A 26,498-nucleotide genomic window follows, 5' to 3' on the forward strand; every position below is an offset into this window, starting at 1 on the left:
GCAATTTTCACTACGTGCAGTCAAGACACCTTTTCTTGTGTGCCACTAATGACAACTTGGGCTCTCGCTTTAGCAGCCAGTAGTGCATAGTAAAGTAGATCCACAGTCACCCATCAACACCTCACAAAAGGTGACAAAATACAAAGGAACGTCATAACTTTTTCCTCTTTGTTAACATGAACAAGTTCAAGTTGGACCATCTGATACAGGCACTCAGAATATGGAAACAATTAGTCTGTTGACAGAAAAACAAGTATTTTGATCCTTGGTTTCTTTGATTTCCATCAACTTTCAGCAAAACATTATGAATAAGATAGCTATACGTTTTGGACAAGACATTCGAAGATGCTACCTCGGGTTAATTTTGTACTGCATACGATTAATCACCCATTCAGACAAATAATGGGCCAATTAATTGATAATGAAAATAGTCATATCATCATAATCAGCCCTAAAACTCTCAATGTTGGGATGCAAGAGGCCATTTATTATATCAATTAGAAGGACAATACTGGAGTAGATGGCTCTGAATCAAAATATAGACTTCACTTATTGACAAACAGCAAACTCAAAACCAAATATTACAAGATGTGTAACAAGATAACTCACAGAATCCAAATGATGTGAAACTGGGAGGATCTTGGATTCAATCTTCGAGTAGCAGTTTGTTTTTTTGGGGGATCTGAAAAGTAACCCTGGAAGAAAATGATAAAAAATTGAGATCTATCACTAGAGAAAGTCCATGAAGAATCCAAGAGTCACACTTGTAAGAGGATGCATTATGAACTTTGTGGACAGTTCCACCAGGAGTGATATTAGGTTATGATGCTACACTGTAACTTTGTCAAAATATAAAGAAAAATGCATCAGGATACAGGAGTCTGCTCTTTATCCCCTAAATTCTAACTAAATAATGTAAATTAATTTGAAAATGGCCTCTTGAAGGACTCATGAGAGCATGTTTGTCCTATATTTGCTTTATTCAGGATTACACACCATGTACACAACATATTTTGGACCAGATCCAAACAAATGGGCAATTTTTTTCACTTTTTTTAACTAGCTGATTAGGTCAATAAAATATCAGGAAATTGAGACAAATATCTGCAGTTAAAAGTTAAAAACCAAACATATTGAGTGCACTATTACAGGAGACTAATGCAACCAGAAGATATGACCCTTTTAGAATCTGAAACGAGAAGTTTGACATCTTCTTTTTAAAAAAAAAACTCTTAACGATCAATCAGTTACCAAAATAGTTATAGATAATTTTGCTGTGGATCTAAAAATCGTTAAATCTACTCGTTTTTTTGTGCTCAAATGATGATCCACAAATCTTTAATATCTCTGTTCTTATTGAGATTCCTCAGTATTAGAACTCTGAACATGCCCATTATCCAGTGTCCATTCTGTGGCTGAGAGATTATATCCACAGAGTTAAATATTTTCCTAATAAACACGTTAGATGTACTATATGTTATATTTCATAATATATTATAAATTACACATCATGATGCAGGATCTTAATTTTGACACAAGTGCTCCTCTTGGTCTTTACCATATAATGTGCTTGTGTGTCTGCTGGTGTTTCAAGACAAACAAGGAAACCTTCACTTGTGTTGTAGTAAAAAATATTTATGGAAACTCATCAAATCAAGTCAACGAAGTCAAATTTGTGCAAAAAAGCAAAAGTCAAATGATTAAAAGGTGTCTAGTCGAGGTCAGAGGCATTTACGTCACATGTGACATTTCTCATGCAGAGCAGGTAAAGCATTCCAATGAAGATCATAATCAGTGAATGTTTAATATCCCGGCTCACAAGCTTTCTGGCTTTGAACGCAGTTTCCAATGTCTGTGTTGATGCATTCAACTTGATTTGGATCCTCTGGGATTTCCATGTTGTTGTTATTGAAGCTAATGGCAACGCTCCAGGGTCCAAGGTACAGCGCTTCCGGGGCATGTTGCAGTGAGCACGATGAAAGATATCTGGCTAATGCATCGTCATTTAGTATATTTTACAGGTTTCAATCTGCCAAAGCACCTCTTTGTAATTAACCTCCAGATGTAAAGTAGCCTTCCTAAAAGAGTTATGCTGAGGATGTTACAGCTGTGCATCCTGAAGTGCCCCTACTTCAATAGATGTGCTTTAGTAAACACTGCAAAGAGAATCAATATAGATATGGCATATTCATTTAAATTCAAGGGCATGGACCAATTACTGGCGACAAAGAATGTGCCATGAAGTGGAGGAATAATGATGCATTTTCCTTCCTGGAACGATATTTGAATTATATTGTCGTGCTCGTATTGTCTGGGATCTAATTAAAACGTGCACAAAATGAAAGGGTGTTGATGATTTATTTGGGTGTATCCGGATTAGGTCATAAATTGAAGGCTAGAAACATATTTTGATAATCGATGGGTCGTTGTTGTTGTTTTTCAAGCCAAATGCATAATGTGATGAATTGCTGCTTCTCATATTCTTAAGTAATAATAACCTGTATATATTTGGGTTTCAGGGTGTCGGTCTGAAAAAAGCCATACAAAATAAAAATTAAAAAACGTATAATTGGGATTTTTCATTGTATTTTGTCCTTTCCTAGATATCATTAATGAAGAAAATAATGAAATTCGAACAACTGATGATGAAACAATCATTATGGTTGCAGCCCTAGGTGTAATATGAAATCGAGGGATGAATGGCTCCAAATGGATGTCATGTGACTTTGTGGGGACATTATTCCCATGTTTTAGGAGCATAATACAGATATAACAGGGACAAGTTATACAGCGGATTTTAGGGAGAACCTCAACTAAATATCAGAAAAATAGTTTTTAAAATGTGCAGGTTTTTTATTCCAGTAGAACTCCAGAGTTGATAGACCATGAATTTGAGTTTAGAAATTCATCAAACTCCTCTGCGATGCGAGACGAAACTTTGTAATAGGAAGGCGTTGCTCTTGGATACAATGGGGGAAATATTTTAACGCTTATTGCACGAAAATCTGCTTCCAGAAAACCTCCTTCGTGCCTTAATGCACGATGAATACACGATAAAGATGGTTTTCTGTACTGAAATCGGGCAGAATATCGTCAAATAGGAAGTTAAGTGTGCATATTTCCCCGGTGCCATATTTGAAAGGCTTGGCTTGACTGTGGCTCCGGAGGAAACTGGTCCGCCCGGCAGTGGGAGCGGAGGAGGGGGCACTCGGCGGTGAGCTCCAGGCGGTGTGTGTGTGAGCTGCGGACGGACACCGACACATCTCCTCGACGGCTTCACGAAATACCTTCCACCGTCGCGACTATGGCCACGCTCCTTCTCTAGCGGCCCTTCCGTGTCTCCTGACCGGGTAAGTTTGGACTAGTGCACCGTCTCGTCCCGCGGGGGAGAGCCGGGGCTGGGAGTGCGAGCTGTGGCCAGATACAAAGGCTTTCTTCGGCGGAGAAAATGCCGGGGCTGCAGCAGCCGGGAGGCCCGCTTGTGTCTTTCAAGTCACCGACTAGCCGCGGTTCTCCCCACCGACGTTTTCCCATCTCCCCCTTCCCTTTTCGTGTGTAAAGCACCTCCGTGTTTAACTTCAACACGCCCGTGGGTATTTAATCCGAGTTTAGCGGCGCCACAGAGCGAATTTATCGGGTTTTGACAACCGTGGCCGTCCACGAGAAACATGGTTGCTCTGCGGAGTCTCCTGGCGCCTCACGCCGGGCAGCGGTGCACTGTCTGCCGCTTGGCGGCTACGGGGACAGCCGGGGTTTGTCTGTAGCTAGGAGGAAAAACCTTCGGGAGGGGAACTGCTCGCAGCGACACGTTTCGCTTATGTAATAGATGGTAAATGGTGCCCGCTGATGCTGGCAGGTCTGGAGAAACTTTCTTTGAAACACATGATGTGTCAAACAAAGTTGGCGTCTGACCGGGGGCTCGGGTTTCGATGCTACACTTTAGCTCGCTCGATGCGCCTTTACGGCATTTTTCAGCGGGGCGGCTGCGGCGACCACATCCTGGTTCATCCTTCCACCAGCTCCATCAGCCCGGGGACGAGGCTGTGGTTGGAGATGTAGTGACTCAGTGTCCGGCCGCAGTCTGTGGCTGTTTGTCCCTGCAGCCTGCACCCTGACCCGGGAGGGGTGGATGTAGCTACACCTTGAAGCATCGCAGCAAAACGACACCTCGCCCGGGTTAATTCCCCCCGATAGCACGCGTGTTCGTGGGGGCTGCTGCACGGTTTAACTCTGGTTCTGAACGCATCACGTTAACTCACAGTGTCCCAATCCTACTGGGTTCATGCTCCACAGGACAAGTCCATCATCTGTTCAATGTATGTGCAACACATGGTGATAAGTGTCTGAACCATTTAACAGACATCTGCAGTCTAGAGAAGGTGTTTAACTGGTTTAACTTGTATTTAACAGCAAATTATTATCTACAAGAACAAAATCCAGACGGTGAAAAGCAATAAAGTAGCTGATATAAAGACAGATAGTGTCATTAACAATGGTGAGGTAAGTACTTGTATCCTTTACTTTAGTTGAAGTACTAACATTTAGAAAGCCCATGTAAGTCAAAGTGCAGAACTTAACTGTATTATCAGAAAAAATCTGGTGAAATGTCCTAGCTGATATTATTATTTGTGAATACTGTTGGCAGTAAATCCAACCTCCGTCTGTAAGAGTCTAGTAGCTGTTTGAGATGGAGCTGGTTTTAACAATTTAATCGTAGCCTAGTTGACTAAACTATAGTTTAATCTGAACTAAAGTGGAGAGAAGTAGTTGCAACCATGGAACATGAGGCCCGTCCATAGACAGTAGGGCACATCCAGGGGGTCACAAGATGAATCTGGGGGGGGGGGGGGGGTTGACATGATTAATAGGAGAGGAGAAGGAAACACATCTGCTGTACACATCTATAATCATTGAATAGTTCTACCATGACCTTGAGCAGCAGCTCCGGTGAGAGAATTCAGGGGCTGTGTTGTTTTGAGGGGTCACAAGTCAAAAATGAGCTACTTATTTACTACATTGTTTTCTAAGTTAATAGGTTTTAATGTAAAACCATATCGGTACAACATTTCCATCCAACATGAATGTAAAGAAACATAACATTTAAGTAATTACACAAGTACCTCAAAACTACACATTCATATAGCAAAGACAAGTTAGATATGATAATTTAAAGCTGTTTGATTTGTGAAATAAACTCAGTAATTAGACAAGAAGAAGCCAAGGCAACCTGTAACTTCAGTTCCTACTCCTACAGCATCTTACCAGTAATGTGAAGGTTTAATTAGCTAATTAGTGCATTCTATTGATCCAAACTGTTTCCCTCATGCCTGTCAGGCTCGATAGATATAGAATATATGACTCTAAAATTGATTGAGGAGTCTGGGGAGCTTTAGGGCTCTTTTGGGGGGTTTCACTGAGCCCTCGCCCTATAAATTGTTTATTTACCAACCTAAACAATATAAGAAAGAGAACATGTGTTAAATTAACTACTGAGATGATGGATCTATGTCAACCAGTAAAAGTATGCGTATTACCCAATGCCAGTCAACTAGACAACTAATGGGTCTAAGGGACTTATGATAGAAAAGGCATCACATTACTGGGTGCAGTAGAATATGATATTGAAACACAGTTGTTTTATTTGGGCTGCCAAAATATGGTTTTAATGTTCACGTCACAGCCTCAGGGAAGCCCTAAGCGGGATCAGTGGACAAATTGGACAACTGACCTGGGGTCCCGGTTCCTTGGCTCATTTTGTGACAATTACTTTGCGGTAATTACATTATTGCTCATTTGTTGCAGCATGCACCCTATTAAATAAGATGAACTTTACTTTGGCCCCTGCATTTTTACTTAATCTAAATCTCTGAGAATACTTTTTCAAAATTCATAAGGTTTTAGGTTAATTACCATAAATAGTTTGATCTGTAATATTAATTTTGTAATTATAATTTTACCCGCTGTGTAAGAGTTTTGATGCACCTCAACACTTTGTTATATCACAATAAATGCCTCTAAAGCATCAATACTCCTCATGGTTGGGCGATGAAACATTGGGAGTAACTATCGCACTAGTGCTAATCAATAGCACTATACCAAAAGTTCATTACATATATATATATATATATATATATATATATATATATATATATATATACGAATTGTAAAAGCACAGTGAGGTTATAACAAACTAGAAAGTTCCTCCCTAGAAATTTTTTAATGTGTGCAGCTTGCTTCCTGCAACTGTCTAAAAGTTGTCTGAGACATCAAAGTATCCTTTGATCTATGATCACTGACACTGTCACTCGTTCCTTTGATGAAGGCATTATTCCATTAATTCAATTTCCTGACTCGCAGGAACATAGCTCTTTTCTCATTTACTTGAATATCTAGGGAGGTAATGATATCAGATATTATAATAGCACCAATATAACAGCCTTGCTTTGGGGCTGAAAAACGTGTTGATTAATTGATTTGTCAACACAGAAAAAAGTAACCTGGACAGATTTAAAATATATATTATGAAGATGATTATTTTGAATGTACTTTGACCTTCCTGGAAATATTTTTGTTTTCTTCATAGATTGAACGATGTGATTGGGATCGGAGGCAGCTGCACTCCAGTGGTCGAGGACCTCACCCTACACTAGAATGTACTTGATGAATGTGCCACCTGTCGCAGTGACAACGGAATGGAGAACATGTGGCCCACCTGGAGGCTATAGCCTTCAGTGCTTCAATGACTCTGACCCTGAGTTGTCCACCAGAGGCACACCTATTTCCGACAAGGTCCAGATGATCATAGAGAGCCTTAGGAGCACCCAGTCCTCACTCGAGATGGGTGACGAGCTTGAGGGAAATGTGCTATCAGGACAAGACGATCATTCCCAAGTCTGCAAGGTTGCAATGGGTTCTTATGTGGGAGTCAAATCCAAAATTAAAGGTCCCACTGAAACCCAGCAAGCTGATGCTTCCTCCCCAATCAACCTTGAGAGCAGTGATTCCGACAGTGATGGTTCCGTGGACAGAGGAATTGAGGAGGCAATACTGGAATACCTGAAAGAAAAGGGTGATAACAAACGCAAAGCAGACCCATGTTCCACGTTTCTCCAAGCTTCCAAAATTCAGAGGAAGAATACAGCTAGTCCTGATGTTTCTGAACAGACCTCTGACATTAATACATTCATGTTTTCAAGCGACCCCTATCCAAACAGTTTCAAAGTCGAAACCCTGACAGCACCAGCTATCAAAAACCAAGCTTCCCTTAACGACAATATTGTGAAGACATTAGATTCTGATAAAACTACAATGACCAAAAGTTCAGCCTTCCAAATAAAGGTGGAAGAAGACTCCAATGATTCCAGTAGTGATGATGGCATCGAAGAAGCCATTCAAAGATACCAGCTAGAAAAAATGGAGCAGCAGAACATAGGGGAAGAATTAAATCTCCCTGCAATCAAAGGGGAGTCTGATTCCACAAGCGATGATGGGATTGAAGAAGCTATTCGCAGCTACCAACTTGAACAACTTAAGGAGATGAGTGTCCTGAAACCATTCACGAACACAAAAGATCCCTGCAGTAAGCCGTTCATACCAGGTGTTGGAAGTACAAGCATTGGAAGCATGAATAAACCCAAAGTGAGGAAGAAGAAGACCAGAACAGAGAAAGAAGTGAAATCTGTACCTCCATCTGCTTTTATATCCAAGAATTCACTATCAGAGAACCAGAAAGGTAATGGAAATGGTTTACTTTCATTTAAAGTGGAATGTCTTAAAGATCAACCTACACCTGCTCCCCCAAAGGCGACCACAACGGCAGAGCTCATGTGTGCTGAGGCAATATTGGACATTTCGAAAACTGTTTTGCCCGGAGTCTTCCATCCCAGTGTTGACCTTGGCAGTTGTGCCACTACTGAATCTCCCTCCACGTCTTCAACCCCCGACACTTGCCCAGATGAGGAAAGTGATGACAGCTCCATCGATAGTGAAGATGGGATTGAGCAGGAGATCAGAAATTTTCTTGAGCAGAAGGCCCAAGTTAACAAGCTGCCACCTTGCTCCACTGTTACCCAAGAGCCTCAAAGTGAGAATGAACCAGAAAAAGGGAAAGCAAAACAAGTTGCAACCCAGACGAAATCTTCAAGAATGTCGTTGACACAAAGAAGAAAAATCAAAGAGGAAAACTGTAGCGATCCCAACATGTCAGCTATTGATAAAAACATTACAGTAACAGCCCCGATATCTTTACCTGATCACAGAAAAGATTTGAGCCCATTGATGTTTTCCAACAGAAGTCAGACTCACCCAATAGCTGGATTACATAAGACTGAACAAAGTGGAGATAAAAGCAGCTCACTTGACAGTGACGAGGACCTAGACACTGCCATAAAAGACCTGCTCAAGACAAAAAAGAAGACAACGAAAAAGACAAGAGACTTGAAGCGGCAATCAAGGATGTGCCTTAATGATGAAGAATCACTGCCAACAATTGCCTCACAGACCAAAAAGTCCAAACCTGAGCCTTTTCCTAAGCGCAGTGCTGTGAAGAAAGTACAGAAGATTAAAGATGAAGTGAAAGATACGACTGGATTGAGTCAGAAGAACTTTTCTCAACATAAACAAACTGATCAAAGTAGCGAGCAGGATGTGCATGGAGGTGAAACACTGACATTGAAAGGGACTGAAGGTCAAGACTCCATGTCGCTGCACAACTCTCACACTCTTCTTGAGGTAAAGGAAGACAGTACTTCAGTAGACAGCGACGATAGCATTGAGCAAGAGATAAGAAGATTTCTGGCTGAAAAGGCCAAAGTTCCGACTGCAGTGAAAAATAAAGACGTAGATGTATCACGGAATGGCACTGTCGTGGTTTGTAGCCTACTTCGAGAAGAAGATATCAAACAGGAAAATCAGCTGGCTGAAATTCCAAGACAAAGTATCACCAACCCTTTCTCTAGACAGTCTCTTCCAGCACCACAGAGTTTGGTGCCAGACATCTCAACCGTTGGTGCACAGTCACGTCTGTCCTCAGTCCAGTCTTGTAGCCCCAGTCTTTGGGAGCCAGCAGATGGGGCAGGGGCTGCTAGAACTGAGCAAAGGTGGCCTTACACGGGAGGAAGTGACGTCCAGGAAGTCGCCCCACAGCTGGTGAGAGTTAAACCGGTTTTGAGTTCCAGCACTGCCCATTCTCGTTCTGAGTCAATCAAGTGGCGTCAGAGCCTGGGACTTCCAATTAGTGACACAAGGACTCTCAGTCGGCTACCATTCCATATCACCTCATCTAAAATCAGCAAGACTGCACCAGCACCTCTACCATATCAAAGCACAGGCATCCACCTCAGTTCAAAGACTCCAGTCTCTGCTTGGTCCTCCACAAAGACAAGCGTAGCACCCTTCACCTGGACTACAGAAAAGACTGTTAATGCCACATACAGATCCCCTGTTTTGAACCTATTGTCCTCTCCCAGGCAGCAACCCAGGTTGTCCTTTACACAGAGCCAGGCACCTGGCCACAGCTCACCTTGCCCTTTAGAAGGAGAGACGCAGAGTATGGTGCATATGCCTAAGGACAAGAGTGTGTTTGTTGAACTGGAATCAAACAGGACCAACCATGTCCAGGTCCGAAGCAGGGAAAGGAGCGAGGGAAAGGAGACAACAGATTTGCTAGTAGAAGGCAAGAGATTGAAGATAGGTGATAAAGAAATGCACCTAGAAAGAAAACAGGAAGAATTTGTAGATGAGCCAGATTGTGAGTCAGTCAACAGGGGAAATCCAGAGAAGAAGCAGGGCTTTTCCACATTGTAAGTATTTCCTTTGGTCACTATCCCCCATTGCATCATAATCCAGCTTCTATAATAGTTACTTTTTTGATTGTGCCCTGCAAATACATTACAATCAAGCCTATTCATTTATACACTTTAAGGGAATGTTGGTTAATACAATTAAACTAAACAGGCATTTTTTTATGTGTTTGTACATTTATACAGCTGTGTAACATAATGGCACCATTATTACAATGTTTTTTTGCCCAGAGGTTGATCCATATCACTGAGCCTTTGAAAAGCAATACACTGACTGAAGAGGCAGACTGCATGAGTAGAACTACAATCCAAATTCACAATACTTTCTTGCAAAAAATGTCAAAAGAAGTGATCCAGAAAATAACATGTCAGAAAAGTCCAAAATGCTTAAAGTAAGGATGGTATCTTTTTTAGGTGTCACTGGAAAACCTTGAATTATAAATCAGAAAAAAAATGTGCAGTCATTTCATAATCATACATGAGTTACTTGTGATATCTAAACTTAAAGACTCTTTTATGTGCAAAAGTTAAAAAGTCTTTTTGTTCATGTTTTATCAATGTTCTATTTAGTTGTATCTCAATAAAACCCAGAATACAAATATATATATTATGGTTACAAATGTCACATTTTACACAGCTTGGTTTCATGACTGAGGTGGTTAAGAAGCAGGGGGGAGGGGCTTGTACATTGGAAACATGATTAGACCTGCAAAAATTGATTGATCAAAAGAAGATAAAATATTTAATGTGTTTTTCAAAACTGGTTCCATCTTCTCAAATGTAAGTTTGCTCCTTTTTGTCATCAAAGTATGATACACTGCTTAAATTATGTGCTTTTGAACTGTCGGGAAAGGGGAAGAACACATTTGAAGATATCACCTTGGGCCTTTTTTGCCTCTTTTTACTACGTTCCTTAGAATAGAAGATGGATCAGTTGATTTACAAAATAATTGGCTAATTAGTCACTGACAATAATGACAATATTTGTTAATAGCAAACCATAACCCTATTATTCTGGATATCATATGTAGATGCAGCAATATAATGTCGCTAAAATAAAATAATAAAATCTTGAATAACATCAAAATTCGTTCAAATTTTCCTAAATCCAGATCTTTACATCTTTAGTAAAAACACCCCGTTTGCCACTGTAAAAACAAAGTTGTATACAAATCTGATTCACTAAATCCTAACTTTTGTACATAAGAAGAAGCTTCATTGACCCTTGACCCGTAATAGGCACCCTTTTCAGAGCTATTGCAGTGGAACAAGCTTGTGTCAATTCTCAGATAAACAGAAGATATAATGAATTTACCCCACATTTGTTTGTTAGAAACAGTGCCTTTAGTTCACTGTATGGTTTTAAACTTATAGATGGGAAGTTGAAGCTCAGTTGTTGACGTAAGCCACTATAACAGTCTTGGACTTGATACCTCTACGACTCAAGTGTTCCACTTTTCACAGAAGCCACATTATTACTTCTCTCTGTTTTGCTCAACTTAATATTTAGTGTGTTCATTTCTTTGTCATGTTAAAGTTTTCTTGAAATTCCTATGTGAAAAAAGGATATTTATTTTGTTTATCAAAAAAAAAAAAAGTTACCGAACATGCTGTGCATTGCCAGGTTTTGTAAATATTTTGTAAGAAGTGTTTTTTTTTTTTTCATTTTCTCTTTCAAATGAAAAAAAATTTGCTGTGTCTTAAGTGCATCTGTGTAATAAAGAGTGTGATCCAAATAGCAGCGGGTCGTCTTCATTAATATAGTTTGATTCTTTGCAGCACTTCCACTTGAAGATGGATGCTTTAATGAAGTACAGTATTTGATTGCTATTAATGAGTGGTCTGATGCTTGTCCTGCTCTGCCTTGCCCAGGTATTTGTCCAGTGCCATTGACCCTGGCATCACCATCAGACCTTGCATAGCTCTCACCACAGAGGAGAGAAGCACGATGTTCTGCGGGAAGAACCTGTCTGAAAATTATAAGAAGGTACAATGAAATAAAACAAGCTTCGAAGCTTCACCATTTGTATCCTTTTTCGTGATGAAGCCAGATGTTCATCAAAACGTCCTGACCCACTGCAAGTATTAAATATGTTATTCACAATGCTTGCAGGGGAAAGCCTCTCTCGTTAGTATACCTGTGGTGGAAAGAAAGCGTCTGCAGGGCGTCAAAAGAAAGCTGCAGTTCGTTCCAGTGGACAGGTATGGGATTTTCTCTTCAGCGAGTGATCACTATCAAACAGAACAATAATGTTTCATCTCAGTTCATTTCCATCTTTTTGCAGGAGAAGTGAAGCACCAAGCAAGCAACGCATGACCAAATAAAACTTTAATTTGCATTCAAAATGTGCATGTAGAACAATGTTTGATGTTACAGTCTGCAAGTTGTTGGATAATTACCTTGTACTTCAATCAAGTGTTAGTTTATTGAAAGTTTGTTGTTAGTTTTGATGTTCCGGACTAATGGAAGTTTTATATTTTGGAATATACCCTTTATTTTCAATGTCCCATTTTTTTGTTATTTTGATTAATGCCTTGTTTATAATGTTACACACGTTATACATTTAGTAGAGCGTCCAAATTCGCAGCAATACATGGGAAAAAAAGTTCAAGTTAAATAATTTGTTTATGTAGCAAATAAAGGGAATTTCGTTTTGGAGGAAAAAAGTAAATTCTAATATGCAGAATCTTAGTATTTTTGTTAAATGCTGTTATATATTATATATTCAATTCCCACTGGGTTGTCATTGGCCATAGATGACATGGGTTTATCTTCACACTGCAGCTGTTGTTTGTAGAACTTCTTTAATATGTCATCTTTATTGCCAAACATGTTCCTATGGAGTTATTTCTTGACGTTAACATTTGTATACATTTTATAGCTCTGTAATATTAAGGCATTGCTTCCAGTTGTGATGAAGTTTTTCAATAAAGTTGTTCTTAACAAGTAAGATTCATAAACACTGTGTTTAATGAATTTAAGATCTTATACGTTTATGTGAGAGCACTGAAGGTATGAGGTCTGTCGAGCACGCCATTTTTCACATTTTTGATTTAATAGAGAATCATTGAAAGAAAGCTTCAGTAGACAATTATAGAATTACAAAAAATGTTTGTTAAATAATCCACTACATTGTTTGAAACAAGGTTGATTAAATGAAACAAAAGTAGTTTTCATTGAAAAATACAAAATGTTCCACTCCTAGACAGTAGGTAGCGGTACTTCATTTTAACGCTGATTGACTTCCTCCATAAACCGGAAATGATAAAGACGAAGAATCTGACCTTCCGCGCTAGGTGACTCCTGCAAGCATGGCTGCCCGAGCACTGACCAAAGGTAAAACCAAACACTTCAGTGTCTCCTGATTGTTTGTGAGTGCAGTTCACATCTCTAGCTAGCAAACCTGTAGCTTTGATTGTATGCATTTATCGGTTAGAGACTGACAGCTAACGTCAGCAGTAGCAGAGTAGCTAGCAGAGATGCTAGCTGTCAGTGCTCCCTGGTTACGAGTTAACGTCAGATGTCTGTTTCTTGCTCAGGACTCGTGGGGCTGCGGCAGCTGCGAGCTGTTTCCACCGGATACTCGTGTGGTGGACATCAATATGCCACCGCTGCGTCCGCTAAAGCTCGTCAGCCTGTACACGACGATGTGTCCGGTGAGTCGCCGGAGCAGGGATGGATGAGGGAGAACCATCTGTGTGTTGTCCCTCAGATTTACATCAATGTGATGTCTCTTTCCTGCAGAAAAGGTCCTGAGCCTGCCTCTGGACAAGCCGGACTTCTTCCGTGTGGCTGAGCTCTTCTCGGTGAAAGACCTGTTCGACGCCCGAGTTCATCTCGGACACAAGCAAGGCTGCAGGCACAGGTCGGTTTGACTTTACACACGTTGTAATCAAAGTGAATCCCTGTTGTTGAGATGCTGGTTCAAAAGGTGTGCGGGTTGTTTACTTTACCATGTAGTTACCTTCAGAGAATCAGATGCTGTTTTATTGATCTAACTATTTAGTTTGACAAATTATTGTTCTGGTGTCTAAGATGTATGAATGGTTTCTTAACATTGCTTATTTAGTCCAACAACAGTCAAACATCTAAAGATAATCAGAGTACGAATGGCAAGTCCTCACAATTGAGAAGTGGGAAAGTCTCGATCAATCGTTTATTATTTAAAAATGGTTTTGATTGACTTAACTATTGTTTCAGCTCTAGTGAGCTTTGATAATTGTTGATACTTTTCTTGTTTTTGCTCTGTCATCCAGCACATCTATTAAAAATAAACACATCACTTTGATATTCCTGTGCCAACTTTGAGTTTTAATTTAAGAGTGGATCTGTATCCTATTTAAACCCTTCTACTGTACTGTACACAGTCCTGACATTTAATAAAACCAAAAGGGATGGGACAAATTAACATAAACGTCATGTAATTATTATGGTTGGATATTTTTTTTTCAGTGCCTAAACTATTAAATTGGACATTTCAAGTTGAAATTAACATACTCACTGTTAAAAGTTTTAAGTATATTTATCTTAAATATGAAAAAATCAGTTCTCCTAACAAATTAACATGCTAAATCACATAAATAAGATCTAACCCAACACAAATGCACGTCCAGATGTCAGAATCCTTTTTGTTTGGAGTCAATAACTGAAATCTTCAACCCATAAACACAAGGCAGTTGGTCTCTTCCCTGTTCTGTGCAAGGTTTGCACTTTACCAATTGTCTTTCTGATCGCGGTTGACCTTTCCTGTAACTGTCTCTCCCTCAATATCTAGACTTATGGAGCCCTACCTCTACGGCTGCCGTTTGGAACAAGATATAATCGATCTTGACCAGACTGTGGATCACCTTCAGCAAGCCCTGAACTTCACTGCCCACGTTGCGTACCGTGGCGGCGTCATCCTGTTCGTCAGCCGCCGCCGCCAGTTTGGCCACCTGGTGGAGAGCACCGCTCAGGATTGCGGGGAATACGCCCACACGCGGTACTGGCAGGGGGGTCTCCTCACCAACGCCCCCATCCAGTACGGCCCAGGCGTTCGCTTGCCAGACCTCATCGTCTTCCTGTCCACCCTCAACAACGTGTTCCAGCAGCACGTGGGCATCAGAGACGCGGCCAAGATGAACATTCCCACAGTGGGTGTGGTGGACTCGAACTGTAACCCCTGCCTCATCACGTACCCCGTGCCTGGGAATGACGACACTCTGGCTGCCATGGAGCTGTACTGTCGGTTATTCAAGATGACCATCAGCCGGGCCAAAGACAAAAGGAGGCAGATGGAGCTGGTGCACAGCCTGGCAGCTCCCTCCACGCCAAGCTCATGACATCATATCTCCTGATACAAGAGACATTAATTCATGTGTATTATTGAGTTAAGACTGGCTGCTGCTCCCATTCATCATCTATATTTAGGAAAGCTCTGATGTTGGTGATTGGGGCCAAGTTGAATTAGCCAGTGCTGTATTTGTATAAAGACTGAAGTTGCGTAAATGAATCCGTTCCGTTTCATGGGCGTCTCCTCGTTTTCCCCATACCAGACGTGTAAGAGATGAGTGTTGCAGATGATTTGTGAAGTTATAATTGTGTTGTGCATCACTGTTGACTTCTAAAATCAGGCAGCTCTTTGTGTTACTGCCATATTCACACTCACAAGCTCTAGAACATAATGTTATTAACTAAAACCCCTTTACATTAGGGAAGCACCAATCTGACCTTGGATTTTAGTATCAATCTGAGAATCAACCACATACCAGTGTTTAATCAGATGGAAGGATTTGCAATATAACCACAATCTCAACTATTTAAACAATAGAACATAATATGAAACAGATTTTCTATTGTCACATATTGTACATATTGTTTTAGTTATCTTCATCATGCTTATTAGATCTCCAAGCTAAATGTACTGGTGCACTTCTTACACAGGATGTAGTAAGCCCATATAGAAGGAAACGATGAATAATTCTACTATTCTTACTGAAATCCAGTCACCATTAGACCTGTGCTTCCCCTGGTTTACGTTATATTTTCATCTCTAGTCACAATATTCCTGTCATGCTTCCAATGTCTTGTACCCATGAGGCTTTGCTTGTAGGTTAAACCCAGTAAATACAAGGCAACACATGGACTCATTTCAAACATTGTTGTATGTGTGGCAACACGTCACAACAAAATGTCAAAGCCTTTAAATTAATAAATGCATATTGTGTGTATATAAATTGGAAACTGTTGCTCTTGACTGCAATGTAGTAATTTCTTATCCTCTGGTGAATCAACATTCATGCCACTGTTGGATTTTTTTTTTTAACCACAATCATCTTTTATCCATTTATAATTAGCTGCTACTTTATTCATGTACTCCACTACAATCCACATTCAAATAATGTATTTAATCAAAGATTATGATAAGACTTTTATTCCTGTGGGGGGGATTAGAAGCTATATGGCAATAAATTCAGTACATAAAATAAGCCTTTCCATTACCAGCTGCAACTATAAAGTACACATTAATGCATCGATGACTGAAATTTACAGATTTTAAGAAAAAGCTAATAGCGTATAAATCATTTATTTTCCTTTTCGAACTCAAAACCGAGCCCAGTAAAAGGTTTTTAATATTATACTCTGAGCTCAGCAAGAGTATGTAAATTTGCCATTGAGTATTTGATTTATTGGCCTCTGGGGTATTAGTTAAGATTTAATACATTTTGTCAAGTGATTGTTTGAAAAGTACAGATACTTTTCTATTGTCATAGATTTAACTGGTTTTAAGAATTTAAAAGAATATAAAACATGTCATTTTCTCTTTAAACTCATTTGTCTTAATTTGTAATATGTTTGTCACACGTTTTAAGTGGTTACATTGTTAGTGGGCTTAATAGGTCTACCTACACGGCAAAAGGGGACAAATATTCAAATGTCATACATTTTGTCAAGTGATAGTTTGAAAAGTACAGATACTTTTCTATTGTCATAGATTTAACTGGTTTTAAGAAGTTAAAAGAATATAAAACATGTGATTTTCTCTTTAAACTCATTTGTCTTAATTTGTCATATGTTTGTCACACGTTTTAAGTGGTTACATTGTTAGTGGGCTTAACAGGTCTACCTACACGGCAAAAGGGGACAAATATTCAAATGTCAACAAAACTGAAACTCACCAAGTGGCCTATTTGTTTTTTTTAGCAAAATAAAATAAGTGTGTCCTGTTAATGCTCATTATTTAAATCCTCCATGTACAACAGGAGGTAAATACAGTATATGTAAGACAGGGTGTGCTGTTGACATGTGTTATTCCTCACATAGAGACAGGGACATGAGGCTCACACACGCGTGCGCGCACACTCACAGAGCAGATTTCTGTCGGCAGAATAAAGAAGCAGCTCCCGCATCCTCCCCTTTAAAGCAGCGGCGCAGTGATGAGTCGCTGGGAAACAGAGATTTCGTGTCTGAGCCGCAGAAATGTCCTCTCAGATTTAAAGATTTCATCGTTAACGGATTTTCTCTCGATCGCAGCTCAAGGCGTTTCTCGTCCTTTTTCATTTCCTCCTGTCTACGCCGGAGAGAGTTCCCTGCAGCAGATGGATCCTGAATCACAAACTGCTCCGTTTCAAGGACGCGATCATGATCGGTGTTGTCTTTGCTGCGAATGATTCACGTCTGAGGAGGAAAGAAAGGGATGGATGAGGACACGGTGCTGAGGAGTTGAGATCCTGGATGTGTGTGTGTGGGTTGGTGCAGGAAACATGATGGCTTCATAATCACACGCGTCCTTTTGAGGTTATTTGTGTAACTGGTGTGGATCTGCTGCTGCTGCTGCTGATGATGATGAGGATGATGAGGATGATGTGAGGATGTGATCTCTGCTCTCTGCCTCCACGCACACACGCACGCGTCCTCATGATGCCCAGGGCGGTGAGGAGACTGTTGCACTTGGTGCTGTTCTGCCCTCTGTCCAAAGGCCTGCAGGTACTGTCTGTGTGGGAGCACCAGGATCGTGTCACACGTTGTGGTTGTGTTGTTGTGAGGGTCCACTGCAGTGCATGTGTGTCCCACCATCTGTGTGCATGGGCAGTTCAGTCCAGGTCGAAACCTTAGAAACAGTAACGTTTGCGAAATAGCAGAAGCAAAAGTGAAAGGAATCAATACAATACATGATATTTAATGTAAAAGAAAATTAATCAACTAAAACAAGAACAGCTGGAAATAAAATAACTCGCATTTTTTTGCCTGAAACGGAAACTTTATGTATTTAAATACGTGTAAAATGTTCATGTACCTTTATTACATAAAATGAGTCAAGGGTCAGATGTAATAAAGAGTTTTTTATCATGTTGAGCATTGTAGGCAAAAGAAATGTTGTGACCGTAAGGTTGAGCTTTTGATTGTTCTGTAAGTTATTCTGTACTTTATTACGTTAAACTGAAAACCTACGTTGTACTGTATTTTCATACTATAATAAAACACTTAACATGTGACAGATCACTAAACATGTGTGACAGTAATATGAGCACGATCACTCCATACCACAATACATACTATAATTAGGTCAGATCAGGGAATACAGTAGAATCAAAGTACATAATGACACTTATAAATAATACTTTTTTGAAAGCAGGACTTTGCAATGTAATATGTTCTTTGCTCTGATTGACTTGTACTTTTATTTAATATATTTTTTCCATCATCGGCTATACTGGTTGTATCCTGAGGTCAAGACACCAGCTGTTCTTTCGGTCACTGCGCTGTTGCGTTTGTCGTCCTGATTCTACAACCAGCTGTCACATTCGCTTGGCTCACCGTTTTCTGTTTTCTCTTCTCCTGCCCCTGGTTCCCTCCGAAGAGTCGTCTCCCGGCCCTTAAGGTGAAGTACCTTCTCCTGGCATGGCTGGGCATCCTGGTCGCCAGCTGGGTCATCTACATGCAGTACGCCTCTTACTCGGAACTCTGCCGTGGGCATGTCTGCCATATGGTCATCGTAAGTACAGTCTCAACACTTTGACGCTCACGGCACAATGGTGACAAGAAAGTGACCGTATCAGAAGGGCCACAAATCCAGTAACTAAATCATTGCATATATCCCCTATATGCACCTTTTTAGGGGGCTGCAATCTTTCCTAACACTGCAGTCTTAAGCTGCTTTTGTCTGAAACACTGAACACTGGAGATCCTGTGGACATTCTCCGGAGTGGATGTATGTGAGAACGCAAATGTCAGAGTGAGAGGCTCCGCATTTTCCGCAGGCTTTCTCCAGCCAATCCTCATGTATAGAGTCTGCAGAATGTATGTGGGAGCCAATGTCAACACAGCAGGAGATCCTCTATACAGGAAACATCGTCAAAACGTATTGTTTCCGGTGTTGTCCGAACAGAGAATCTTGTCCACACCCAATTCTCCAGTGAAGATCATCTCTGTAAACAACTCTACCCTCCCCTTGGTGATTTAAAATCCTTGTTATATGATGTGTTTCATGATTCTTGTAATTGGTTTGATTTAGTCGATGTTGTGTTGATTGGATTTATGAACCTTTTGGTATTGTTGTATTGTTTAGCTTAGTTTGGATGGCTCTCAACAATCTCAAAAGAGATTAAAACTCTCAATGAGGGTAAAAATAGCCCCATTGATGAAATGTTATGTTACTGAGCCAAATGAATCATTAGTAGCAGCTGAATATAGCCTCATATTATTATCATAGCATCTGGTTTTAGTTGTGATGTTTTTAAACTTTGGTTGAGATCTTGCGTTTTTTTCTCATTTGGTTGTAAAAAATAACCAAACAATATCCATTAAAACCATTTGAGATTTCTTTCAAAACATGTATTCTAGCAATGATTTGAAAACGGGTTAGTTTCATCTCCTCAGTTTCCAGTCTTGACTTAGGAACTACCAAGTGTTGGTTGGAAGATCTTAGATCAGGACGACTGGACAGGAAGTCTGTCTTCTGGAGCAGAAGGGACAGTAGGGGGTTGGGTGTGTTGACCTCTTCCTTCATGCATGTCCTTCAGTTGTTGGGTAAAGAAACGGCCTTATAGCTTCACTGCTCTCCAGCTGTGTCCAGCTGTTGTCAGAGTTTTCAGCTGCTGGGAACAGAACAGGAACTGACATTTAATAAGACACTGACGAACAGGTTTTTTTTTGTGCCTGCATGTGAAGTTCCACATTTGTGTGTTTGTATTTTTATGGACATGTCATGAAAATGCACTGGACTCGAGGAGGGAAGGTGCATTATGGGGCACGCTACCTCTTTGGTGTGGATTACTAGGATTGGATCAAGGCATTAATGTTCTGTTCAGTTATTGTGGCTTTACTTTGCAAAGCAACGTGCCCATTGGATGAGAGCTTGCACAGGATACTCCACATTGAAAACCACAATGAGTGACCTACATGACTAAGAAACAGAGGTAACACGGGGAAGCATCGGTGAAACTTGATCTAATGTCCATGGAAAGATCTTAAAAGAAGAGCTGGAAATACACTTTTCTGGTTTTTCTTTCCAATTCTCCTGTTGTCTGTTTTTAGATGAAGTGTTAGATTGTTCACTTTTGCCGGATTCCCATGTTTCAGGCTGTGCTGAGCTAATGCACTTCACTGATAGTTTAATAATGGATATAGCTTTATTGCCCGGCACTATCAATCCACTTTTTGCTCACTCCTCTCTTCTTCTCAGTCCCCTGTATGAAGTCTGTCACACCACAGCTGACACAATGCTAACACACAGTGAGGATAGGATTAAACAGAAATCTTTAAATACTTAATGTAAACATTGGATTAATTTGTTATAATTTGTGGATTGTATTATATAACCATTCCTCATTGACATTGCTTTGCAGTGTGACCACTACAGGAGGGGCATCATATCGGGCTCGTCTTGCAAGGCTCTGTGTGACCAGAGAACTCTGACCCTGCAGCACTGCATGTCCACGTCCTCCACACATCAGGTATAATGAACACACAAACACACGCACACACACAAACACTTTACATACACACCCACACAAAAGGTTTTGGCTAAAGAAGTAATTTTCAAATATATGTTGATTTTCTTGGCTTTGCTGTTCAGTCCCTGAGTGCTTATTCAAATTGTATTCCATTGATGCCTTCATGTTCATATACAAGCATATAGAATCCTGTTTTCTCACATATCTATGTGTGCAGGTGTACAGTGGAGTGTGGAATGAGAGGCCTGTTCTGATCAAGTGCGGTATCGAGGATCCTGTGAAGATCGATGGGGCTCCGGCCTCTGTGCTGCGACAGGAGATGAGCTTGTTCGACAAACCGACACGTGGAACCTCCATGGATGAATTTAAAGAGATGCTGCACAGTTACCTCAAGGTTTGTTTGGTTTTCAGCGATTATAATCTGTCACCTTAATTTCAGTTTAGTTAATTTCAGATCATTTCAAATGTTTAAAAAAAAGGTAAAATGGAAAACACTTGTCAACAAAAATATCACAAAATAGACATCAGCAACATAAGAAGTAGGAATAAAACATAGCATCAATATTAAGTAAGATAAAGAATTCATCTTTCTTCCAAAAAAGAGTAGGAAGAAATCTTCTGTATCTCTCATAAATGATGACTTTGGACATCTTGTTTTAAAGTAAATATGAAAAAAAAAAACATGAATAATACATATGTAACCAGACAGTATCAACCCCCCTCTTGCAGGTGAACCTTGGTGATCAGTCGTCCCTGAGCACCTTGGTGGACAGGGTCATCACTCTCGCTGACATCAACCAGGATGGCAAAGTGACTCTAGCCGAGGCCAAATCAATCTGGGCTCTCCTCCAGATCAACGAGTTCCTCCTGATGGTGGCGCTGCAGGAGAAGGAGCACACCCCCAAGCTGCTCGGCTTCTGCGGAGACTTGTATGTGACGGAGCGCGTGGGCCACAGCTCCCTCTACAGGCTGGAGGTGCCTCATTACCTGCAGGCCCTGGTCCCTGAGGCCCTGAGTTTAGGCCTGAACCACTGGCTCGCGCCAACGTGGCCCCTGAGAGCTCGCATCACCATAGGCCTGCTGGAGTTTGTGGAGGAGGTGTTCCACGGCTCCTACGGCAGTTTTCTTATCTGTGACGCCAGTCCACTACATGTGGGCTACAACGCAAAATATGACTGCAAGATGGTCAACCTGCACAGTGTGGCGTCTGAGGCGGTTGTGCGGGGGTTTCTGAAGGGACGGCGGTGCGAGACCAACGCAGACTGCACCTACGGCCGGGATTGCACAGCCACCTGCGATCGGCTGGTGAAGCAGTGCAACACTGAGGTCGTGCAGCCCAATCTCGCAAAGGTGTGCGTGCTACTGCAGGACTTCCTGCTGTTCGGGGCGCCATCAGACCTGCGCGGAGACCTGGAGAAGCAGCTGCGCACCTGCGTGACGCTGAGCGGCCTGGCGAGCCAGATGGAGGTGCATCACTCGCTGGTCCTCAACAACCTGAAGACGTTACTGTGGAAGAAAATCTCTAACACGCAGTACTCGTGAAAACAGGCTGAGATCATCCAGCCTGCACTATGAATCATAACATGAACATGAGTCGTTTTCTTTTCTCGTGAAACTGTGCCAAACATTCTCGAGGGTGGTGGTTACTTATGTACAATTTATAATATATTTTCTCCCTTCATTGACTGTGAATAACAGGAAGCTGTGCACTAATGAATTCAGATGGACGTGCACAGCACAGGCCTTAAGTTGCATGGGCAACTGCCCGGTTGCCCTCTTTAACTGAGTTGGCCCCCTGGAGAACAGAAATGTTTAATTTTTATTTTAGATGCATAGATATGAGTCGTCTCAATAGTTTCTAAAGTTTGACCATATTGAAGTGAGATATAATCAGGTCATAAAAGATTTTAGGGAATAACGTAGAGACATTTTTTTTTAGTTTATTTTCAAAGTTTCAATATTGTGGTTTGTAATCCGATAGGTGACTGTGTTAGGCTACAGTTTCCTGTAAATGACTTTAAACATAGATACGATTTTGTGTTTTGAGCGTATCTACGTAATATGTTAGCTTACACTAGCAAATTGGGGTCAGGGTGTCTCCTTTTTTCATGCTAGAGCAGTGGGCCCTCAAAATGTCTGTGCACGTCCCTGGAATCCACAATATGACAAAAGAGGAAGCTGATCTATTCCCTTAAACCTCATAAGACCCCTAGTATGTTTCTTTTTCATTTTTCTTCCTGAGCATTATTTTAAGCAGCACTTTCATCTGTTTAGAAATCTCAGGGCAATGCCTTTAATTTTATTTGGTGAAACTCTGACTGTCAAGAATTGGTTTTTAAAATATACTGGATAATTTGGGGTTTCGTAGATATTCCCTATAGATACAAAGTGTCAAATTGTGCCAGAGTATGATGGTTTTTGTACTGTAACTGTGAATCTAAGTGGAACATTATTGATTCATGTGTATAATTGAGTATGAAGCTGTGGCAGAGGTAAGATTCAGTGATGGATTGAACAATGCAAATATTGAAATGTCCCTGCTGGTGCTGTGACACTGATGGACATGTTGGAAATCAAATAGAGACAATTCAAAAGGTATGAACTTTGAATCCATGAATAAAGTTTAGTTGATTGAAATGTTCCACAGATTGTGATTAAGATTGTATTTATTTAAACCGGGTAACTAAAATAAGTGTAGAGGAAAATCGTCAGTCAGCAAGATGCATTCAGTGCTGCACAGAGAGGAAGCTTGTCATACTCCAGAGACACAGGACAAGATGAGGCAGCTCAGGACGATACAGTGTCTGCAGAAACTGATCAGTCAAAGAATGGCACAGCCTTTTTCTCTCCTGTTATTCAACAACCTCTAACCTGACCTTGGTGCTGCTTAGAGAGAGAAAGGAGTATCTGTGGAATTAGACAGGCACTATTCTCCTGTACAGATATTTTGTAATATACAATATACAAAATATATGGTGGCATATACAGCAATGTGTGAAGATGATCAAAAATTCCTTAACATTCAGGATTTAGGAAATATTCTTAACTGGGGCTATGTTGTAGAACTGGCGGGCCCGAGCACTCGCACGTTGAAGCCTGTAGCGGTCGGTGGAGAGAGCGATCGCTGACCAAGCGCACGTCTCCGCGTTGCATGCGTTTTGCGCACTGTGGCAAGGATAAACGCTTCACTTCCTGCGTCCATCACGGGATGTCGATCCTTGCCTGCTAATTGCTCATTATGGGCCACGCTATCAAATACTCCAGAATACAATTATTTTTTAGGGTTTTGAATTTCCGGCAAAATTTGGTAAGATTTGAGCATGTCTAGGTCCTGAAAAAGCCCAAAAGGGAAAAAAAAATCCTTGGAAATACAATAGGGCCTCCCACCATAGGTGCTCGGGCCCTAATTAATCATAGCAAGTCAAGGTCCCATCCTGTTTGTTGAGTAATCCCTGTTTGATGACAACAACCTTAAATGACTTTAAGCACTAATTGGACTGCACCGTATTGCGGGTTATCATGGGGAGGGACATTATTTCCTTTTTTTCATTTTTGGTTGTTAATCTTTGATTATAGTTTGGTATTTATATTAAATTGTTTTCCCTTAGTTAACATTATATTGTCTTATACTGGGGTGGTATGTTGTGGCTGTAGTTCGTTTTCAATGTAAGTCTATCCCCCTTTCTGGTTTTTTTTTGTGGTTCTGTGAACTGTTGTCCATCTGTTACTGGAGGCTAGTTTGATTAATTGACCTGTTAACTGGCCCAAGGGGTTTTGAAGTTTGCTTTTGCATCTTTGTGGATGGATACAAAATTAAAAGACCAGTTGTTCAAAGAAACTATCTATGGCTCTCTGGTCATCCTGCGCGGTCCCTGACACCCTGTCTACTCTTAAACTGTGATGATTTTATTCTCTGTTTTTACACAATGACATTCATTTATTTTTATAACCATATGGACATTCTGGTGTCAGTTAAGCTCACAGGATCGAAACCAATCTAAACTCCACCAGAGTCTCGGCTATATTTATAACGAAGTCAATAAGGCCAGCGGCGGGAGTTACGAGGGGCAGTGAATGCAGCATGAGCCGGGTTCATAGCCCCACATGGAGGCTGCTCTGCCTCCTGTTGCTTAGCAACACGGGGGAAGGGAGAATAACAAAGAGGACTCTAATTCTGAACGACGCCGCCCTTTGTTACAAAATAAAAGTACTTCCCGGCACCGGCAGGTAAATTGTGTCATGAGCTATGGTCATGAGTTGAAGAGTCGCTTCGGAACCGTATGTTCGCTAAATGAAGTTTGACAGGCTGACGTCAGGTGAGGCTCAGCAAATCGTGGAACAGCTGCTTGTGGAGGCACTTCCGGTGGCAACAGAAGCTGCCACTGACATGGGTTAGCAGCTGCCGCGGTTTGAGGCAGCTGTCAGGTGCCATGCTGGACCGGTCTGTGAACGTTTAGGTTCTTGTTATTGTTCCGGGGCATGGATGGTAGAGACGCTGCGTACACTTATGGTGTCATCCCTTCACATCAGTTTTATTCCTTTCTACTTGCTGTGCTCATATGTGCTGTATTTTAATACGGCCGAATTCCCAAACAAATATTGCTCTACGTAAAGATTTGTTAATATTAAAGTCACTTGAACCCAGTTATTACTACAATACCGTTGCTTTCTACGACATATTTAAAACCTTCTGTTTGTGTTAGCCATTGTTAAGGTTCCATAATTAACATTTACCACCACTGACACAATAGGTCATTACAATAGGCAATGCTTTAATTTAAGGCATTTATTTAGTTATTATGATCTGCATTTGCACAAATTACTCAAACATAACAAGATATTAGGAGAATCGTTAGACATTTAGAATGTCTGTGTCATCAAAAGCAAAATTTTTTTTACTTTTCAAGTTGTACTCGGTAACCTTGGAGGAGATGTACTTGAAATTACTGGTTAGCCAGGAAAGTATAAATAATTTGCTTCAACATCAGTAAATTTCACTCTATTTTAATAGGATAAGCCAGCCTGTGTCGATACTCCTGCCCATGGAGTTATTGTCAGTTAACTGAATTCATATAAATACTGAGAACAAGAGAACAAAATTAAAAAAAAAGTAGTGAGTGAGTAGCTGTTTGTTGTGTACAGCTTCATTTGTCATGTGTCTAGTATATGCACTGATGCTTATAGACCCATAGAAGTTCATAACTCATAACATATTTTGAAGTTGAAGGAGTTAGTGTTAGTGTATTTAGCTGAGTCCTTGGAGAATAACTTTGAGATCCTGTCATAAGGAAAACATTTGGGCGAAAATCAACTTAAGATGGTAAATACAGCTATGAATTATTTAAATGCAATTGGAAAGTAACATTTTGTGAGCTTCTCTTTCCTGTCTTGAAACACAAAAACACTGAATACATTTATTCAGCCTACAGTCTTTGTGTTCTTAGTAGACATCAATATCATATCATATGAATCTGATAGATGTGGAGCTTTTCTTGATTCATTCTGTGTCCGACCCCACAACTATCTAATAAACTTTCATAAACCAGTATATATTTCGTTGAATGAATCACAAACAACTTTAGCTGCCACAAAAAAGTGTCAAAAAAAGGCAAAAAAGGCATCTGCCACTGTTTAAAGTTTAAAGGGAGCTGCCTGCAGGTTTTGTTGACACCGGAAGTGCCTCTGCGAGCTGCCCTCACTGTGTAGCATTAGCGGCTAAGTGAGCAGCAGCAGCTGGTGGGAGCCACTCGCTTCAGTAGCGTC

General features: G+C 40.7%; 3 protein-coding genes across 3 annotated transcripts; all 3 read left to right on the plus strand.

Moving 5' to 3' along the window:
• The first annotated feature begins 3,093 nt into the window (after positions 1–3,093).
• Positions 3,094–12,715, plus strand: ppp1r26 (protein phosphatase 1, regulatory subunit 26). Its single transcript, XM_061076279.1, has 5 exons — positions 3,094–3,350; positions 6,584–9,800; positions 11,673–11,787; positions 11,914–12,002; positions 12,086–12,715. The coding sequence occupies exons 2-5, from the start codon at positions 6,652–6,654 to the stop codon at positions 12,123–12,125; spliced, it is 3,393 nt and encodes a 1,130-aa protein (XP_060932262.1). The 5' UTR covers positions 3,094–3,350; positions 6,584–6,651; the 3' UTR covers positions 12,126–12,715.
• A 360-nt stretch (positions 12,716–13,075) lies between these two features.
• mrps2 (mitochondrial ribosomal protein S2) lies at positions 13,076–16,016 on the plus strand. Its single transcript, XM_061072421.1, has 4 exons — positions 13,076–13,137; positions 13,341–13,457; positions 13,546–13,666; positions 14,576–16,016. The coding sequence occupies exons 1-4, from the start codon at positions 13,113–13,115 to the stop codon at positions 15,120–15,122; spliced, it is 810 nt and encodes a 269-aa protein (XP_060928404.1). The 5' UTR covers positions 13,076–13,112; the 3' UTR covers positions 15,123–16,016.
• Positions 16,017–17,697: 1,681 nt separating this feature from the next.
• Positions 17,698–22,277, plus strand: dipk1b (divergent protein kinase domain 1B). The gene is made up of 5 exons (XM_061080440.1): positions 17,698–17,766; positions 18,641–18,775; positions 20,628–20,735; positions 20,953–21,129; positions 21,465–22,277. Exons 1-5 carry the CDS (start codon positions 17,698–17,700, stop codon positions 22,275–22,277), a joined length of 1,302 nt encoding a protein of 433 aa, XP_060936423.1.
• Positions 22,278–26,498: the final 4,221 nt, after the last annotated feature.

Source organism: Limanda limanda, chromosome 1 (assembly GCF_963576545.1).
Source record: "Limanda limanda chromosome 1, fLimLim1.1, whole genome shotgun sequence".
NCBI classification, from domain to species: Eukaryota; Metazoa; Chordata; class Actinopteri; order Pleuronectiformes; family Pleuronectidae; genus Limanda; species Limanda limanda.

What these genes read in the sequence shown, in the direction of transcription:
- ppp1r26 (XM_061076279.1), top strand. Translation starts at nt 6,652, where the DNA reads ATGTACTTGATGAATGTGCCACCTGTCGCAGTGACAACGGAATGGAGA. An exon ending in AAGCAGGGCTTTTCCACATT is followed by an intron (nt 9,801 to 11,672) that starts GTAAGTATTTCC and finishes TGCCTTGCCCAG; the next exon opens with GTATTTGTCCAGTGCCATTG. An exon ending in TGTCTGAAAATTATAAGAAG is followed by an intron (nt 11,788 to 11,913) that starts GTACAATGAAAT and finishes CAATGCTTGCAG; the next exon opens with GGGAAAGCCTCTCTCGTTAG.
- dipk1b (XM_061080440.1), top strand. Translation starts at nt 17,698, where the DNA reads ATGATGCCCAGGGCGGTGAGGAGACTGTTGCACTTGGTGCTGTTCTGC. An exon ending in CCACGTCCTCCACACATCAG is followed by an intron (nt 20,736 to 20,952) that starts GTATAATGAACA and finishes CTATGTGTGCAG; the next exon opens with GTGTACAGTGGAGTGTGGAA. An exon ending in TGCTGCACAGTTACCTCAAG is followed by an intron (nt 21,130 to 21,464) that starts GTTTGTTTGGTT and finishes CCCCTCTTGCAG; the next exon opens with GTGAACCTTGGTGATCAGTC.
- mrps2 (XM_061072421.1), top strand. Translation starts at nt 13,113, where the DNA reads ATGGCTGCCCGAGCACTGACCAAAG. An exon ending in TGCCCGAGCACTGACCAAAG is followed by an intron (nt 13,138 to 13,340) that starts GTAAAACCAAAC and finishes TTTCTTGCTCAG; the next exon opens with GACTCGTGGGGCTGCGGCAG. An exon ending in TGTACACGACGATGTGTCCG is followed by an intron (nt 13,458 to 13,545) that starts GTGAGTCGCCGG and finishes TCTTTCCTGCAG; the next exon opens with AAAAGGTCCTGAGCCTGCCT.